This window comes from Poecilia reticulata, linkage group LG10 (genome assembly GCF_000633615.1).
Source record: "Poecilia reticulata strain Guanapo linkage group LG10, Guppy_female_1.0+MT, whole genome shotgun sequence".
NCBI classification, from domain to species: domain Eukaryota; kingdom Metazoa; phylum Chordata; class Actinopteri; order Cyprinodontiformes; family Poeciliidae; genus Poecilia; species Poecilia reticulata.
Genome location: NC_024340.1, coordinates 14,947,954 through 14,968,465, shown reverse-complemented (window position 1 = coordinate 14,968,465; position 20,512 = coordinate 14,947,954). Strand labels below are relative to the sequence as shown.

General features: G+C 35.6%; 1 protein-coding gene across 2 annotated transcripts; it reads right to left on the bottom strand.

Moving 5' to 3' along the window:
• Positions 1–183: 183 nt before the first annotated feature.
• pdzd11 (PDZ domain containing 11) lies at positions 184–6,663 on the bottom strand. 2 transcript variants are annotated; one of them, XM_008420758.2, is made up of 6 exons: positions 6,553–6,663; positions 6,101–6,208; positions 2,777–2,917; positions 2,574–2,672; positions 1,425–1,485; positions 184–931 (listed from the first exon to the last, which is right to left on the bottom strand). In XM_008420758.2, exons 2-6 carry the CDS (start codon positions 6,191–6,193, stop codon positions 897–899), a joined length of 429 nt encoding a protein of 142 aa, XP_008418980.1. In that variant the 5' UTR covers positions 6,194–6,208; positions 6,553–6,663; the 3' UTR covers positions 184–896. The 2 variants fall into 2 exon arrangements, with proteins under 2 accessions (XP_008418980.1, XP_008418981.1); XM_008420759.2 differs by having other exon boundaries at positions 6,557–6,651.
• Between the last annotated feature and the right edge of the window lie 13,849 nt (positions 6,664–20,512).

The window sequence follows — 20,512 nt, the reverse complement described above, 5'->3', positions numbered from 1 at the left end:
TTACAATATTTGTTCCCTGTGTCATCTACTAATTCATTGGCTCATTTGTCATGAATTCCTGGTATGTAATAATTACCTGGGCTGTTACTGACACCTGGTACAAAGTTCATGTCAACATCCTCCAGGGAAAAAGAGGGAAGTGACATCAATAATGAATGTAGTTAAACACTTAATGCACTGAAATTCTCAAGCAATGTTTTTTAATTATGAACATTTCATAATAAAAGTATAACAATGTCTTATGAATCCATGTTAACCTTTTGGCACGTGAATTTGTTCATGTTTCTTGAATGGAAAAACTGTACAAAAATGGGATAATATTAAAATTAGTATCCATATTTACAGTTTGTATAATTTCATACACAATTAAAATATTTGATAAATACTCAAAAACTTGTAAAGTGACACAGACACAGAAATACTTAAAATTTATCAGAAGTCTTGCACAATTTTCCCTTACAGTTAATGTCCCCATAAATTATTTCCGTCAGTGTTTTAATGTTTCGTTTTAGTGTCTAATGTCAAGATTAGTGCGCTAATCTGTACCATTTGGGACTTCAAAATGCTATTAAACATAGATGAGACATTATCAGTACTAAATTACATTAAAACCCTTTTTTAAAAATCAATAATTGAGATTACAATGATACATTTTCAAATGCAAAGCATAACACTATATGATTGGACCATAATGTGGCAGAAACTATCAAATATTGCAGTACAGCTGACAACATTTCACCATCTTTAAACTCTACACCAGAGAATGGATGTTCCCAACATGGAGGAGTTTGAATGAGACCAACAATCTGTCATCTTGAAGCTGCGGTAGAGTGCTTAGGAGTCTGAGGAGCAGAAAAATGACGTCGAATGAAGTGTTTTAGGAACGCTGCTGCCCCCTAGTGGACAGTTCTCTCCTTTTGCCTTTGGTAGTCTGATGGGAAGAACAGAGAAAACCATTATTGAGCTGAAAAACGAATCATTATGAGATAATTCGGGAAAGCTTTTCTGTTTTTCTCCTTGAAACTTTTAAAAATCCAACAGATTTTGATCTTTGTTTGCTGGTGTCACAACAGGATGACATCTGCTGAGAATCATCCAAATCCTGATATATGCTTTTCTTTTCGATACTCAAATGCAGAAAAAGGTAGAAAAAGCTCTCACAGGTTAAGAAAATGGAAGATTCAATCTAAGCCAAACAAGATACAGCATGTTGACTGGATAGGGTACAAATTAATAGTTAAATGAGCACAAAGAAAAACATTTATGTTATCACAGGTGAGATCAGTGTTACAACAGGGTGTTCAACACATTTCATCTGATAGTGTCAATTCTTTACTCCTCCTGTAGCCTGCACAAACATTCACTGAATGAAACCAGACAAACCAAATCTGTAAACACGCCTTTGTATGAAACAAAGCACTTACTGTAAGGAAAGAAGCGAACCTTCATCACAATTTCCCGGGCAGTCTTCAGAATCTCTACCGCCTAAAGAGGGTGACAAATGTTGTCGCCGACTGGTGATTAATTTCACGACTTGCACTACTCGTTCTTCAAACTTTTAAAATGTAACGTGCTTAAACAGAACAGAAGCTTACAGAATAAAAGCTTTGTGAGCAGCTCACTTTATGTCAACATTGACAAATAATTGTCTTTTATCGTCACAATCTCGTATCAAAATTTCACCACAAGTAGGAATGAGCTTTGTATGACGGCAAATTGGGGCGATTGTAGGTAGAAAAAAACAACAACAAAAAAAGTCTACTTCTGAGGTAAATCTCAAAAAACAAACCACACTCACTTTTTGAAGAGTCAAAAGAATCATCTAAAAATCTTTTTTTTAGATTGATCTCAGAAATGTTCAAGAAAGAAAAAGTTTTAGTTTCTAGTTTCTGGGCTTTTTTCTAGCAAATTTACAACTTTTAATACAGAAATTCTTCAGGTTTTTTTCTAGCAAATTTTCAACATTTCAAACTCAAATGTCCTTATTTTTTCTAGAAAATTCCTGTGAATTTTTTGGTAGAAATTTACTCCTCCGTTTTTTCGTATCTACGCTGCTCTACTACGCCGTCGTAGTTTTGGACCTTTGCCTCCCTCACTATCCTCACTGGGTGTTTCCAGCTGTTTTGATTTTTTAAATTATTGCTGTGACTTTAGAAATGGGAAAATTTTGAATTCTAACCATTTTGGTTTTTTACAGCCATTTGATCATTTATAAAAACAAAAAAAAGGCATTATCTGTATTACTTAAATGGCCCGTTTTCTTCTCTTTCCCATTTTGAAGAATGGCCAACAAGTACTTTTATGTCATATTTACAGGTGAAATTTTTCTGCTAAAAATGAAAGAAGCATATACTAAAAACATTAGGTTTTACATTTTAGACTAAATATACCAACACTGTCTTTTGTCAAACCTAAGCAGTGAGATGATGATCCAAATAATTTGCAGCTGAACCAGAAGACAATTCAGACCTACAACAACACATTTCAAAGTCTCCCTACCTTCTGAGTTGCTAAACGGAGTAAATACTGTGGATGAATTAACTTTAACTTTCACTGGTTCTGCTGTGACTTACTCTCGAATGCTCTATGTCTTGGAAATCCACATCATTCACAGAGAGAACCTGATCTCCTTCCTGCAGTCCTGCTCTGTGGGCGTCTGAATCTGGGACCACCTGACACCACAAAAGACACAAAATATTATTTATTACCACAATATATGGGTCTTTCAAACACAAAATAAAAGTTTAGGAGGCCTGCTAACTACACCTGCACACACCTTGGAAATAAAGATTCCTAGTTGTGATGCCTTGCCTCCTCGGATGTTAAAACCCAGCTGGGCTCCTGGAGGTTTCTTCAACACGATGGTGCGAGGGAGGAACTGGGTGAGCTCGTTGTTGTAGTCTGGGTGATGAACCCTCTAACAGGGAACCAAGAAATACACAGTGAAGCCCAGGAACGTACATACACGGTGTGACAGCCAGAACAGTTGCTATAAGCCAGAATAATGAGAGAATTCCTCATTTAAGTCGGACGTTTGCATGTATTATGAACGCCTTTTGTTGGCTTCTTTGAGGTTAATTAACATTTAAACTGGTGTATTTCAAACCAAAATACACCAGTTCAAATGATTTCTTGTGAGTCATCAGGGGGAAATAAAAATAAATACGTAAAGAGACAGTAGAAATTATTCTTAAGAATAATTTGAGATGCTTGAGGGTGCCGAGTTGATCTGTTCAGAGATAAATGTGCAAAGGTAAACAGCCTAAAAATATTTGTGCCAGCTAGAGATGGGCAATATGGGCTTACATTTTTTGTAATATTTTGTGGTACTATTGTAATACTGATAAAATTATGATTTTTAAAAAACTATTTATTGCTTCTTTTTTAGGCATCTATGGCTGTGACTGCAGAGTATTCGTAACGTCACAAATACGGTTCTTGAAAAATATTTCTATTTGAAACATGACGCAACTTAAACAAGTGAAATTTACACACTAACCTGCACACAAAACCTACATTCAATCATATTTTTTAAATTTACTGATATTTATTGATGCTCTTGCAGAACAAATAGTGAAACAAAAATTTCTAGTAAAACTGTCAGTTTTGTTTTTTACGATAAAAAATAAATGCCTACATTTGGTGCCGTTGTATTATTAAGGAAAGAGCCTGGCTCTGTATCCTAGAGATGAATGAACGTGTATTTGTGTGAAAGTCAAAGTCATTATCTTTACAGTAATTACAATTTTTTTACAGTAATAATTTTACAGTAGCTGATAATGTGTGTGAGCGAGGCAGTCTGCAAATCGGACTCAGTTACAGCAGTTTTGTCAGGAGAAACGGGTCGAAATCCCGTAAATTACTGTGAGAAAACGTGATGAAGAAAACTCAAGTATAGAGTAAAAGGTAAATCCAACAAATATTAAGAAAATCTACTTTTAAATTAGAATAAAATGTAATAATCTACTTAAAAACAACCTTATTGAGGACATATATAATTTCTAATCACATAATTATAGTTACAAAATTACAAAAAGACTAACCCTGTTAACTGATTTAACCGTAAATGTGTAATGAACAAGTCTAAGCAGGACACACAAGATAATCAGCGACTATCATCTGTTAACTTTACCGTCTTTGTTCAAATGTTACTCAACCAGGAGAAAATGTCATTAGGCCTGACTGTACATCCTTACTAATGAGTTCAACAGCTTTCAGATGCAATGATAACTGAAGACATCGTCATATTTTCAGTAAAAGGTTAAAGTCAAATACTGAACCGAAGCAGCAAAACAAATATTGTTTCCTGTGTCGGGTCATACGTCGCTCCTGCCTTTGGTCCGTCTGTATTTGAACATTTTGAGTTTTCTTTCTTAGTTGAAACTGTCATCAATTTATAATCCAACAACTAGTATCTTTGACCTATTTCCATCTCACTAACTGACTGGTTCAAATCAACTTTATTTCAGTTCACTTCAGTATTTTTATTTGACTAATTTAGTAGCTTATGCTTTTCTCCACTTTAATTTTCCTTTAAATTACAAATGGACTTATGTAATATGTGGTTTGACTGAATTTGTGAAGCTCCAGAACTTTTTTATGTTTCAAAACAAACATTTTCTGTAATTTTGTAGCAAATCCTTGGTCACAAATTACAAAAAAAAAAAAAAACCAGCAACGCTGTATACAAAGAGATAGAAGGTAATAAAACTCTTATAAAGAAAATAAAAAAATACGTTTTGATGTGTTTACATGTAAATTAAATAAATGTATCATAAGGTTCTTCTTCAATAAAACATCCTTATGCTATATTGTATAAGTTGGAAAGATGCCACTGCCCTGCTGTCAAGGAAAATAATTGTGGCCTGGAGAGTAAATAATCCACATGTCCTTTTCCAATCTTCAGGTCCCCAATTATTCCCCCGGGGCTGTAATTGTAGCTGGCCATACTCTGGTAAAATCAGAAACCAGTTATTTTCTTTCGGTTCAGCAGCTGGGCAAAGGGCTATTTTTTTTTAAACCAGTACTGTAAAATTAGCTCCTGGTAAATTATGTGTCCTACTGTTTTTATGGGCTCCTACACTTTTTTCTTACTAACAAGAATGACAGATTTGACAGTTTGCAAATATTTCAGATTGGAAAAGACAAGCAAGTCTTTGTGTTAAAGACTTCAGCCATCACTCTTTACAAGGTAACATAGTTTTAAAATTACACTTGGTAATATATGGAGGGAAACATCTGTTAAATAAAGTATTCTGCACAATAAGCACTTGGGAACTACTACTAAATTTAGTCGCATTTCTGTTACATAATTTTATTATTAATTTTCACAAACAGAAGAAAAGGCATCACAGATTTAAAAATTGAGTTTAAGATAACAAGTGTGCAGTTTTAGGTTAGGATTTATATTGTGTGTGATATTTTATCCTGACATGTTTTACTATCTTTTAAATTGTTTCATGTTATTTAAGGTCCATCTGGGGACATGCACTGCAAACCAGCTAATGCTATAAATGCTAGTGTGTTTAGTATTTGCTTGTACTTAACATTTGTCTCCATGCAAATAAATAAAGAAAACAAGAAGAAACCACTGAATAACCAAGGTTCAAGCTTGAAAAGTAAGAGTTGTAGTTTTAATAAAAAACTATAATTATTATTGTAAAATGGCACAATAAGCAAATAAAACACTCAATTTGGAACTTCTTTAAGTACAAACTGTAGTGTACTATTAAAGCTTTTTAGTATGAAGGAAAACCAAAACTCTGTTTTTAATTACTGTTTTTCATATAGCATTCTTCTTGTCAGCCTTTTTAAAAAAATTATTGCTAATATGTTATATTCTTTCAGAAATTTAATTTTGCATTTTCAGTGCATGCAAGTCATAATCATCTAAATGAAACACGAATAAACGCTTAAAATATACCACTGTATATGTGAAATGAATCGATGTGACAAGATGACTAACATAAATGAACTTTTTAATGTTATTCAAATTTACTGACAAAAACACTACGAAACTAAAGTTTTGTTTATTGCGGTCCGCAGATCTTCCTTCCCCTACAGACTAGATTTGACCAGAACAGTTTATGTCTCGTCTTACCTCCTGAGGAGGAATCCAAGCCGGTGGGTTTTCATATGAAGGCAGGAAAACCACTGGGAGCTGGTAGTCATCATAAGGAATCTTCTGATCCATCGTTCATTTAAACAACTAGCAAAACACAAGTTCATCAATACTTAACGTTCAGTGCTCATTTCAAACTAAACACTCAGAAACGTCTCGTAAGAAATCCGCACTATATTAAGTTAAGCGTAGTTCAATAAACCATATTTTATGTCTTATTAAAATCAACTGAAGACTCATTTCAGTTAGCAGTTGCTACAAAATAATGCTAACTCAAGCTACTTCGGCTGGATAAATCCACGTTTCAACACGTTTCAACCACGTCTTCAATGTCTAATCTGTATCTCAGCATTGTTACCCAAATTATTTTAATGATTGCACAGCATATTTAGAACAAATACGAAAAGAAAAAGATGTAATGTTTCTGTTACCTGCCTGGTAGCTAACAGTTTGCACTTCTTCTGCGCCACTTGAGGAATCCAGCTCGTTGTCGCCACCCGCTGCCAGGAATCATCATCTTCTTCTTCTTCTTCTTCTTCTTTTGGTTTTAACGGCAGCTTACATCCAATTCGTTGCACTACTGCCCTCTATTGACTCCTACCGTCTACACCTCAAATTCTCTTAAAGATCCCAGTGTTTTTAAAAAACAAAAAAATTTCTTTTTCCCCTCAATACTATTCAGCTGATCGATCACCTTCTTAAGTTTTAATTCCCTACTAACACCTAGTTCCGTTTTTAATAATCTTCTTTGGCTTTCATACTTTCTACATTTAATCAAAACATGTTCCTCTGTTTCTACATCATCACACCATTTACATAAACCAGTAAGGTGTTTCCCCATCTTAAAAAGAGTTCCATTTAGGAAACTATGCCCGGTTCTTATTCTATTTATAATTATCTCCTCCCTCCTGTTTATTCCTCTGATTCTATCTACATCGACTGTATTTTGTATCCTAAATAAATGTCTTCCATTTATTTCATTTACCCACCCAGCTTCCCATATCTTCTTGCTTTCTTTCCAAATTATACTTTTGCCTTCAGATTTAGATAACTTTATTTGCATGTCAATATCATCTTTTCTAATCGCCTCCTTAGCCAGCCTCTTTCATTCCCCATAATACCTACATGAGCAGGAGTCCAGAATAATATAACATTTTTATTTTGTTCACATATCCTATGATGAACAGCCATAATCTCATATAAAATATTTTGATGATTTTTTGTACGTCCCTTTCCGATACTCATCAATGCAGATAGAGAGTCACTACGAACTATTATTTTATTCCTATTAGTTTCCTCCACCCATTCTAAGGCTACTAAAATAGCACGTAATTGTACCGCAAATACACTCAAATAATCAGATGTTCTTTTTGAAATGCTAATCTTTAATTCAGGAATCACTATGGCTATACTGGTTGCTTCACTTTTGGGGTCTTTTGATCCATCAGTATAAATTTGCAAGTAGTCATTATATTTATTCTGCATTTGATTATGAAATTCTTGGCAAATATCTAATGTGTTTCTCTTCTTAACATGTGTTAGTGTTCTGTCTACATTAATATATTTCCAAGTCCATGTAGGTCTCAAAGGCCACAATACAGTAGGACTAAATTCCTTATAATATACATTAAAAATTTTCGCTCCATCATCCCCAACCCACCCAAAGCTGTCAATTTGTTTCTTTCCTCTTTCCCAACACTTTTCTAATACTACCAGGAATCATTATCGTCACCTTTTTTCTTTGTATTAAACTGTGAACCAGAAAAGAGACGTCTTCCTATAAAAGTATTAGAATTTTAACTAAGTAAGTCAGCTGTACTTTTAGCTAATGAGACTTACACTGGAGAATATGTCTTCTTGACATCCCAATAATTGCATACTCTACTGTTTCTTGTGATTGATCACACTCCGAGTCTTGTAGGATGCTTTACTGTTCAATTCATACTACAATTTAAACTCGAACTAAATCTAATATCGTCTTTCAATTTTCTCCTTAAATTTTCAAACACACTTACTGTTTCTTTTAATAGAGTAATACATATATCTTACTGCCAGGAAGTTTTACTCCTCTCTTTTAAAGATTTTTAAATTTCCCTTCATCAGACCAGATTTTTTTAAAGACAATCTGTCTTTGTTTTTCAACACTATTCTTCATGTTTGTTTTTTTCTGTTTTTGCATATTATTCCACCCACATTCCCAAGAAACATAGCACAAGTTCAGTCAAACATTTCCTGAAAAGGACAACTGCTCTTCTGTTTAGCTTCTTGGAAAAATCAACAAATACAGGGACGGTTTGCTGACATGAGGGGAAGGGTTGGCATTTTAAGAACATTTTATTGTGTGACTTTCCTCATAGTTTAATGCCACACCTTGTCATTACTCCATTTAAAAAAATCCAACTGTTTGTGTATTTTTTTTCCCCAACGTCTTGCCAGTACGATGTGCATAATTAAATGAGGCAACAGTATGTTGCATGAAATCCTGTCTCATGACAGTTGAGAAATTCAGGGAAATTGGAGCTGTGATGGTTACAAAGTCATAAAGGTGCTGGGAGGAAGGACCTGAGACAGTGCTCCTTTGTGCCTAGTAAATATATGCAGTACGATAAATTATATGTAGAACCAAGCAGGATAAAAAGCTACATTTTCTTGTATTTAAGTTTTAGATAAGTGTTCTTGAGGTTTATACAGTTCTTTTCTAAAACTCCTGAAACAGTTTTTTTAGTTTTAGCGCAAATCCCTGCAGCAGCGTCTGGATCAGCTGCAGTAACTCATGTTTTCCCCAGATTTAGATGCAGCTCAGCCTAGCAACAATTTTGTCAAAGGTTAATGATGCTGTTCATACATAATTTTCTGAAATAAAAATGTAGCTACAGTCATGCTGATAATACAGTTTCAGATGTGTATCTTTAAATAGCAGATGTTTAACTGTAAAATAGGAATTTATGTCTCACATTTTTAAAAATATCATATTTCTTATGTTTAATTAAATAAAAAAAGGAGTAAGTGAAGACTAGACTGTTTCACCTCATATTTCACTTCCAGCTTCCTGGTCATGTCACTCAGCTTCTCTAACAGGAAATAAGAATTAGTTTGGTTAGTATCTGTTAGTTTTATGAACCAGTTTCTGTTTGCCTTCATGGTTTCTTATGTCGTCTTGCATAATGCTTGATCGTCTTTCAATACCAACTCAGACCCTGTCCTGCTTTGCTCCATTTACATTTAGTTCTGTTTTCTAATCTCCCATCACACCTGTTTCATATTAGCTTATCTCTACACCTGTCCTGCATGTAGGGGTTTATTTCCACCTCTATAGTTTTTTTTTTCTCCTTGGCTTCGTGTTCAGTGCCTGTCGGTTGTTAGGAAAAACAGTTAAGATTTTAACTGGTGTGTTTGGTTTGGATTCTGTTCTATTATAGTTTAATTTCCTTAATTATCAGTTTGCTTGTTTTCTTTACGTTGTTTAGTGTTTAGCTAATTATTGTCTGCGATTTTACTTGCATTTACATTGAGAATTAAATCATTTCAAATTCATACGCTTGCATGTTACTGTATTCAGTAATGAGCTCAAATACAATTCCAGTCTTCATTTGAGGTTTTTCTTAAATAATTACATGTAATTAAAGATAATATTGAGAAAAAAATACAAATGTACACGCAATTATTTATGCATTCATTGATTTGTAAGCACTTTATTTGATTTCACAAATGTGTAAATAAGCCCCAAATTGGTCATTTCAAAGGTCAATTTACTGATTTTAGCAACAGTTTTGTCTGAGTGGCAGTACTATTAATTAGTTTAATATTAGTTGTGGGGATCCAAGCAACTGCAGCCTGACTGAGAATTTGTGGAGGAAATTAAAGATTAGGGTGATGGAAACCAAAGACTTGGAGTTTATTAAACATAAATCATCAAAATACCAGAGGATACAAGTAAAACACTAGTCAGCAATAAAAAAGAAGGATTTAATAAGTTTAAAGCCTAAATAAACTTTTTCTTAGATTGTTCCAAAAAAGATAGAAATATCTTAATTTTGAATTTAAATGTAAATAGACTTTTTTTCTGACATGATATCCCGCTTTTATCATCTCATCTTGTTTGGAGACATCTTTTTCATTTCCTGTCAGAAACTGCCTAATTAAATATAAATAGCTTTAAATCCAAAATATGCCTGAGGGACAAAAATATTTGGCCTCCCTCGTTGTTATAAACCCTGATGCGAAGCAGATGGTCTAAACATGCATGGTTGTGCCTCTAAACTCCACTTCTACATGTTGCAGCTGGTCCAGGTACTATGAAACTGTTTTTTTTAAACATATGTTATTATTTTCCAGACTGTCATTTCAACTGCTCTTATAGGACTGTGCCTTGTGCACTGCGTTTTCAAATCAGTTCAGTTGTTTTGTTAAAAACATATTGTTAAAAAAAAAAAAAGATGAAACATCTTGAAGCAGAGGTTTCGCAGAAGTCTAGCGGTTCTCCGTTTTTGTGGCTCGGATGTCAGCAGTTCAAAAAGTTCATGGAGATTGTGTAAAGAGTTGCTGTCAAATGGATCTGTGAGGATGCTGATAGGTTGTGACATTTGTTTCAGGGTCCTCTGAAATGTTTGAGGCTCATTTCTGGGAAAATAAAATTAGATTAAAATGTTTTAAAATAGTGTTGCTGGAAAATAATATCTCCGATCTTTCAGCAGTGGGAAATGCAGGAAATAAAAAACATGTTGCATAAAGGACAAGTTGGTACTTTGACACCTGAAGAAGGATCTTATCAGCCTTTTTATTTATTTTTCACATTGTTTTCATTACGTTTTTGCATTCCAATGTCTTGAATGCATCTTCATTGATGTTCCTGTTAAAATAGGTTGTTGGTTTACTTTTACATTACAACGCTAGACGTTCCTGGATTCCAAGCTAAACAATGGAGGTGATTTCAAGTTTACTTTTCATTTCTGCAGCTGTTCTGTGGAATATCTCGTCTTTCTGTGAAGAACTTCTGACGACCTAGAAACCTTTAATGGACTCTTACTGGCTCAATTTTACACAGGTTTAATTCTTGTGAACATAGGCGTAAAGCTGCCACCCAGCCAAAAAAAAGTCTTGTCAAGTTCTGGCATGAAACTTGTTTTGTTCACACAAGATGTTCGCTTATTTATTTATAAACATATCTTCAGCGTATTCCAGCGTGGGACCCCCCAACTATGCATACGCACGCATACCAAACCAAAAGGGGACTATCGGTTTAGTCCTGCCAATAGGGGACTTCTGTTTCTAGTTTGTTGAAAAAGTAAAAACCCATAATAAAATGTACTTTAAAGCTCTATTACCATAATGTAACTGAAAATTCGACTTTTAATCATTTTTAAAGAAATTGCCAAGAGGGGACCTAGATCTCTGAATGACCTTTACCTTACAAAGAGGGGACCTTTACATATTGCAATACAACTGACTCTATCCATTGTTGACCTAAAGAGGATTTACTTACTACAATGAATTACTTTAACTATTTTCATAAATTTATGATTTAACTGGGTGATGTTGTTTAATTAATTCTTTTCAATACAAATATTACCCAAAAAAGTGAAACAATGGCCATCATGGATTACTTCTGACCAAGGAACGAGGACTCACTGGAAGCGTAGAACCATCTGGCAGCGCTATCAGGATCCGGCTTCTATTTAACCGCTGTTCCTGATGAATTGATGAGCTCCAGCTGGCCACTCCTGTCCGACACGCCCTGCAGGAGAGAGGGTGGGAGACAACACACACTCACAGCACAGCTTCGTGGACGTGACACCCACTTAGTCTACTGTTGACAGGGGTCTGCTGTTGGCTGGTGAAGAAGAACACAGGTCTCTTCAGCTATGATGATTATAATAATAAAGTAGGGATGGACAGACAGACAGACACATAAATATGTGTGTATATTTTTTTAATTCCAGCCCATGTCAAAGGCATTCCAAGAAAAAAAAGATCCCCACTTGGTCTGTATAGAGGTCCACTGTTGGCTGGTGAAGAATGACACAGGTCCCCTCTTGGATAGGATGGAGCGACATGCACACTCCAGGATGGGGGGATAAAGAAGAAATTAACTGAATTATTTTTAAAACAAAAAAATATGTAAGCTGAATCAAAACAACTTAAGGTGAACTATTTCAGTTGATATAAACTACAGATCCCAACATTTGTCAGAAATGTTTCCTCATCATGAAAATGTTAAATGGTATATGAACTGACATTCCAATAGTGAAGGGACCTGCAGCACAAAGTGGTCAGAATAAAGAGTAAAAAAAGTTATTTACAGAGCACATTTTTTAAAGACAAATTTACAACAGCCCATGTCAAACCTATTACAGAAAAAAAAGATCCCCACTTGGTCTGTATAGAACGACACAAGTCCCCTCTTGGATAGGATGGAGCGACATAAACACTCCAGATAAAGAAGAAAATTACCTTTTATCAAATATCTTTACTTCTGAAGTTCTTAATGAAGTAGGGATGGACAAACAGACAGAAATAAATTACTAAATGTGTATATTTTTTTTAGTTCCAGAACATGTAAAAGGCATTACAGGAAAAATTAAGGTCCCCACTTTGTCTGTACAGAACGACAAAGGTCCACTGTTGGCTGGTGAAGAACGACACAGGTCCCGTCTTAGACAGGATGGAGCGACATACACCCGCCAGGATGGGGGGATAAAGAAGAAATTACCAAAACTGATCATTTTAAGGCAATTTAAAACTGGCTGAAATATATCAGAAAAAAATACGCTTATTTAAAATATCTGATGTAGTTTACCAACACATTTAAATCTTGTTCTGACAAGTACTGTCAGAACAAGATTTAAAAAACATTTAAAAAACCATAAAATTGTTTTTGTTTTTCCTTCCGACAAATTATCCATTTGTATATCGGCTATGTAACAATATAGGATTGGGTTTTTTTTTTCCCAAAAGAGAAAAGATATAAAGCAAAAAAGAAGAAGCTTTTACAGCAGTAACTTTAAAAAAGACTTCTGTTTGTGGATGAGGAATGAACACTAGAAAGTATGTGTTCATACTTTTTAGTGTAAGCTTACATAATCTACCGTCAGGCAAAGATTTCATAGGACATGTTTGGTCTCAAACTTGATCTACTATGTTGAAATTGTCAAAAAATTACTTTGATACATTGTCTTTGGGAATGTCCAGTTATTAGACCCTTTTTGTTAGCTGTAAGCACTTTGAGTAACTAATTGGAAAGAACACCACCACTTTGTCAGAAACTGGATTTATTTATATACAAATCAAACTCATAACCCTCAGGCACTTTGGAACTTGATAAACCAATGAGGCTCCAGAAAAAACTAAAAAGATTCCCTTAGAAGTGGTTCAGGAGGATGGCTCCTTATGTCTTAATAATAACAAAGTTTTGCACAAGTGGCAAACTGACTTTGAAAATATATTTTCTGGTAGTTGTGTCTCTCCTGAATGGGATTAATCTCATTTAGAAAGGACAGTAGCTACTGAGAATCAAATTGAAGTTTCATGCCAATGAGTTCCTCAAATCTTCAATTAAACTCTCACATTTCAGAAAATGAACTTCATAAAGCTATTGATAAGTTAAAATGTGGGAAGGTTATGGGTTACAGTAATCTGTCAAATGAAGTCTGAATGAAAGATTGAATAAAATGTGAAATGAACCAGGCTGTTCAAGCTTTTTTCCCACATACTGTGAACAGGATTTTTGCCCATCTAAATGTCCATCCATCCATTTTCTTGCACCCTTTTTCCCTCAGTGGGGTTGGGGGGGTTGCTGGTGCCCATCTCCAGCTAACGTTTCAGGCGAGAGGCGGGGTACACCCTGGACAGGTTGCCAGTCTGTCGCAGGGCAACACAGAGACACACAGGACACACAACCATGCACACACACACTCACACCTAGGGGCAATTTGGAGAGGCCAATTAACCTGACAGTCATGTTTTTGGACTGTGGGAGGAAACTGGAGTACCTGGAGAAAGCCCATGCATGGAGAACATGAAAGCTCCATGCAGAAAGACCCCAGGCTGGGAATTGAACCCAGAACCTTCTTGCTGCAAGGCAGCAGCTCTACCAACTGCGCCACTGTGCAGCCCCCCCATCTAAATGTCAAAAACTATTATTAAACCACTCCCCAAGTCTCAAACTGGGGAGTTTGAGACTTGGGGAGTCTCAAACTCAATGTTCAGTAAACATTGAAATCTGTTTAGTTGAAATGTTTATAGCTGAAACATTTCAACTATTGCTGAAATGTTTCAGTAAACATTTCAGCAATAGTTTACTGAAATGAATAAACTGAAGTTATTCCTTTCAGAAAACAGAGTAGTGCATTGATAACATTTACATTTTGTTTTGGGTCTACAGATTTGTCTATTTCAAAAACATAAATATTTGGGATTTATTGTGGATGACTATTTGACATTGGAAGAAGGACATTGGAAGAAGGAATAAAAGTCCAATCGGACAAGCTTACAGAAAACTGCAAAACTGCAGAAACACTGCCTTCTTTTAAATCTAGACTAAAATCCCAGCTGGTTAGAGTTGCTTTTGAAATGTAATCAATTAAGAATTTAACAATGGCACTTGAATTAATATAATGACTTATTATGTAAAGCATTTTGAAATGCCTTGTTCCTGAAATGTGCTGAAATAAGATTGATTGATTGATATAAGGTGTATACTGAGTTGTATAGGTCTTGTGTTTGCCCAGTATTGGATTACGGTGTCGGAGTTACTGTCAACAACCTCCCAGTGAAAAAGTTCAGTGTAGAGCCCTGCGATATTTCCTATATGTGCATAGAAATACTCCTAAAATGGCATTATATGGACATATGGGTTGACCACGTGAAGTTAGATATCTGCAATATCTAACCATTTTGCAGATATGGTTAGATTGTGGAATACGTTCATTAATGTCCCAGATCATAGATTAACAAAACACATTTTCCTTTGGGATTTCACAAATAGGTATACTTGGACCAGACATATGGAGAAGATATTTGAGACTTTCGGTACATATAGGAATAAGATAAGATGTAATACTGAATAGCTTAAATGGTTTTATTTGGAAGTTTAGTGGGTAGTTGATATTTTACATAAACAAAAATCAGCAGGGGTGAAAATAGTTTTAAATTCTTGGGGGTACTATGACATTTTTTTTTTCTGCAGAAGTCAGAAAAAACGAATGTATGCTAAACGTCTCTGGACATCCTGAAGGTAAACACCGACTGACAAGAAGACGGACACACCTGAAAACACATTGAATTATATTATGAATAAATTCTGACACTTTTAAGTTATTTGCAACACCCTGACTAACATTAGTGGATGTATATTCGGCACTATTACAAGTTTTATAGTAGTTTAATACAAAAATCCTCTTTGGCCGTCTGAGCCACCTGCTTTCCTCCCGCTGCAAGGCGGAGATCAGCTTCTCCTCCACACAATCGCAGCTTTCCTCCCACCGCGCATTTTCTTGAAGTCTCAGAAAAATCACAATCAGGCTATAAAAATTAGCTCAAAAGAAGCTTCTTCTTCTTTTGTATCAGAAAAACAACTCGAGTTAGGTCGCATAGAAGCGCAGCAAATGGCGCCTAAAGGTGGGGCGCAGTGGCGCAAAAAGTGGGTATGCAGCGTATGCAAGCATAGGGGCGCAGCACCAGAGGGGGCGCCAAAAACTCCGTCTGGAGGGGGCGACACGCCGATGATGTTTTCGCTTCCACCTGAATAATGTGTAGTTTCGCCACTGGTGGGGCGCTATACCCCCCCACCGCCAGGCAGCACCGTGCTACAGATCCGTGCTACAGGCTCCGGCTCGGAGCCGGGCTGCTGAAGTAGAGCCGGTGGAAAAGGGACATTAAATTTTATTCACAAATAATTCTATTTTGTTTGATAGGCTAAAGGAAAAGCCTCTCAGACTCTGAGCTCGACAGCACCAAACTATATTTTTATATAGACAATTTAATGTCACATAATTATTGTGGTAGAAGCCATTTGTTTGTTAAATACTTAATGAAACATATTTACTGTGTTTGATATTTGTTGTAAATGACTTATACTCACAAAGAACGAGGGATTTAGTCCAAGTTTGTCGTTCAGAAATTACAGCGGCTGTGTTGTGATGCGCCACAGCAAAGGTAAACAAAGGCAAAACAACCTGTATGGAACCAGTACAAAATAATCAACCCATATTTTATTTTGGCGGGTCCAAGTGACGGCACACTTTAAGTTCCGGGTCACAGGTCAACTCGGATCTCCTCCATTGATGTTGCTGCTGTCTCTGTGGCTAGCTGCTCGTCTTGGCGTCTTCCAAACGTATGGAAGAACACGACTGGATCGAGACTCATTAACACAGCCGAACGATTTAATTGGGTGTTTTCTGTCTACCGCTCGACGGTGAGTCCTTTGTTTTACGTACTTTGTGTTCTTTATAAAATACAAATGCGGTGGCGACACGCCCACTCAAATTATGAAATAATGATTGAAAAATTACTTTTTTGATTAAAAGGTCGTTCTCTTTTTGTTAATTTTGTGGCCGAATAGATTATATATTGTCAAAATATTAAATAGGCCCTTTGATTTTTGTAAATTCGTATTTTTAGGATAGTTTGTTGCTTTTCATTGATTTTGTTGACGGCCTATAGAAATCTGGGCTTGGTTAATTTTTTGAGTTGCGCAACAAAAGAAAAAAGAAACAATTGTTTGAAAGAATATGGAAGGCGATTAAGTTTAATTGACTCTGTCAATTTGCACACATCAGAAATCTTTTATTGCGATTTTGGGCCCTGCCCACGACTCATGTGAGAATCACAAGCAAAACTTTGAGTCACAAACAAAACCTTATAATATTAAGAAAAGATTTCTGACATGCACAAATAAGTTTGTTTTGCAAAAAAAAAAAAATTCACTTCATGACACAAATGTGTGATTTAAATGTTTTAAAAAGTTTTTTAAGCAAAACTCGGTAGGCTTTTTTTTCTCATTGTGACATACATTAACAATTAAATATTTGCTTTTGTTTTTTTGTTGTTGTTTCTTTTCTGCAGTTCCACGTTAAAGTTTGATGCAGCTCTGCTTTCCTGAATGGACCATCTTCATCTCCACTGCAGCAAACAGGCAGCTGTTTTATAGATTACAGTCCACTAAAAGGTTGCATTGTGCCCTTGTTTATATTTTTAATAGGGTAATTATGTAAAGACAAAAAAATGTCTGGTGGTCCAGCTCTGCTTTTCATATCTTGCTAAATTGCAGGTTTGAATATTGCAATACTTTCCTATAACAAAATAGACCTGCAGAAAGAAATTACTCATAAAATATCTTGCATAGGCATAGTTGTGTGCTCTATGTAGAGATTCTCCTTAGCTTTGATTGTATATCTCACAATTTTGTAATTTATCATTGTTTATTAAACTTTGAAAGCTGAGAGCCTTTGTTAATATTCTGTCCTAAAAAATGGTTGGATGTGCCCCCTTTTTTTTTTTTTTGGAGCACTTGCCCCTATAGTAGCCTCTGCACGGCCCTGCTGTTCTGTAATCTGGAACGTTCGCTACGTTGAGCTCCAGTTAGCCGTCTTATCTCACTGCGCGAGAGGCAACTGCGTCATGCGTCACGGACGAAAGGTCAAAGGTAACAAGGTGACCGGAGGGCTTATTATGTTGTACAAAAAACAAAAAAAATAATAATAATAATTTTAGTACATGTTACTATGTGTCAGAAGAGGGCTTAGAAAATAATACCAAAAAAATAATAAAAAATTTGACCAAAAGGGCCCCAGCCCCCCTCTGCACATGCCTGCTGGGGTTCTTTTGTAGAAGCAGTAGAAATTCAAATGGAAGTACAAAAATGTGCAAAATGTGACTTTTGAATAACACGTACCCTTTAAGATATTGGAACTCCAATGAAGAACAGCGAGAGTCATTTTGCACAGATGAAGGAAATGTTTGAGACGTTAACTTTGCCAGGGCAATTACTTCTGCAAAGTACAGTTGACTCATCAGGAAGGTAAGAGCTTCCTCATGAGTTATTCTCATCAGGAAGATGAGAAAGTAGTGTTATTCTAACACTGAAAGCACATCATATTCCACTACATTTAGGTTGTCTGTTGAGAGTTGTTTAATCACAAAAACAGAATGATTCTGTTAGATTATTGTTACTTTAAAAAACTGGTTCACTAAGTTCTATCTGGTGAAATTTATGACTTTGTACTTACATTGCCTTAGGAAATATCATGCGAGTAGGGTGGCATTGAACACCTTTGGTATTAATTTAGATAGCACAGGTGGAATCCAAGGTAATGGTAAAGTAGAAGACAAAGACTGACATGATTTATGGTTAAGGTTTCCTGATAAAACAATGAACGTGACATGCACAGCCATGTTTGTGTAGCAGGTTGTGAGCGGCACAAGTCAAACAGGAAGAGCAGCAATGTAGAATCTGATGGCACGTTTACTTTTAACAGCATATGCACATTGGAATAAAATCAGTTTGGGAATAGTTATTCCAAAATACTGGACTTTTAAAAACACTCAACGTTATGAAGCAGATCTTTGTAGCTTGAGCTGTATTAGGAATGCACTTCTGCTTTAGGCTCCTCTTCTGCAAGCAGTTCTTGAATCTTGGTGATTTTCAAGTCTTGATCAAATTGTTTAAAACTTGTAAATCACTAATGATTTATTGCCTCTTGTTAATTAATTCCCAGACTCTTCTCTACTTTTGCTAGCTAGTCTACCGCAAAGATAACGTTCACAATATGTAATTGCATAACAGCTTTTGTAACTGTGTTTTTTTTTATATATTAGCGTAAAAGTTGTATTAAGACTGTATGAAAAACAATTCAAATCATCATTTCCCTCTGTCATTAAATGAGGATCAAATGTAGGCAGAAGAGGAGCAGAAATAAAAGCATTAAGCAAACAAAAAGCGGTTTACAAAAACAAAGTTCAAGGCTGAAAATCCAGAGATGTGCACTGAAGATAATGTTAAATAAGTTTAAAAGGAAACAAGGAGTAGTATCAAGCAGTGTAGAGCAGAATGAACAGATGAACCAGGAAAGGAACAGCTGTGGAAAAGAACAGACAGACAGATTGGGAGAAGATGAATAATTAGTAAAGGAAACATAAGAATTAATTATAATTGCAACACTAAATATGGCAAGACTTTTTAAACAATAATCCATAAAGTTCAGAAGTGATTTGAGAAGCCCAGATTAGCCAAAGCATAAACACCTGTAGATGGTGACAATCTGCAATGAGCTCTGAAGGAATAATTGCTACGTAGCCTAGCACCAGTCACAGAACAAAAGAACTACAGATTCTGCTAATGCGTAACTCCATTCCTGAGAAGAAACTCAATCACTCACTTTTCCGCTTCTATGAGCTTCTTCCCTTACCTGAGCTAATATTATAGCTTTTAACCCTCTATTATTCCTGTGCAAAAATAGAAGCAAATGACTCGCCAAATATGTAATTGTATACGAAAGTAACCATAGTATAAAAACAAACGTTAGGCCAGTTTTGTTCCAAGGAATAATAACTGGGGCTTTCCTCCTCTCCATTATTTCATTCTCTTGTTAGTTGTGTTTATTAATTTTTGATCCATTTACTCGTATTTATTTGCCAGATTTATCAAAAACATTGGAGATATGCACAAAGATTGTTTGCATTCTTTACTATTAGCAACTTTCAAACAAGGTCGCTGAGCAGCTGAATAGGGAAAAGTCATGAACTTCCTCCATCACATTACAACATCCAAGTAAGAACAAACAGTTCTTTGCCTAAACAGCTTCTGATTTAATCAATGGCCACGAATGCACTTTATTCAGGTAAGCAGATGCAATAACATGTCCATTTCCAAAGTGCTGATACAGAATAGTCTTTGCTCTTATACATATCCAGCACCATCAGACATATGTTGGCAGCTTTTGACCAGTTGATTGGCCTGCCCTAATGCAGGCAATCTTCAGAATCACCAGTCTTTGAGTCAATGACCTGTTCAAATGAACGCACGAAGGCCTGGAAATGAAGCGGATCAAAAGGTTGAATTTCTCTTTTGGGTAACAAATAGAGACTTTGTTGACAAACCAACATGAAAGTTAATTCATTTTGTTTCTCCATGATGGATAACATATTTTCATTGGTTGCTGATTGAGCAGCTTGCTGCAGAGGCATATGTGATGCTGTTCTGCTTACAGGATGAGGAAGCCCCAGAAAAGAGGTGCAGATGTTTTCTTTGTCACATTTTGTTGCACTGTTTTTATTTGAAGCTCTGCATTGTCATTAACTGCACTTCTCTTTGTCTGTGGAACAAAAGTATTTGCATTAAGACTTTCAACAGCATTTCCTTTTGTTTTAAATTATGATTCCATTCCATTAGATTTC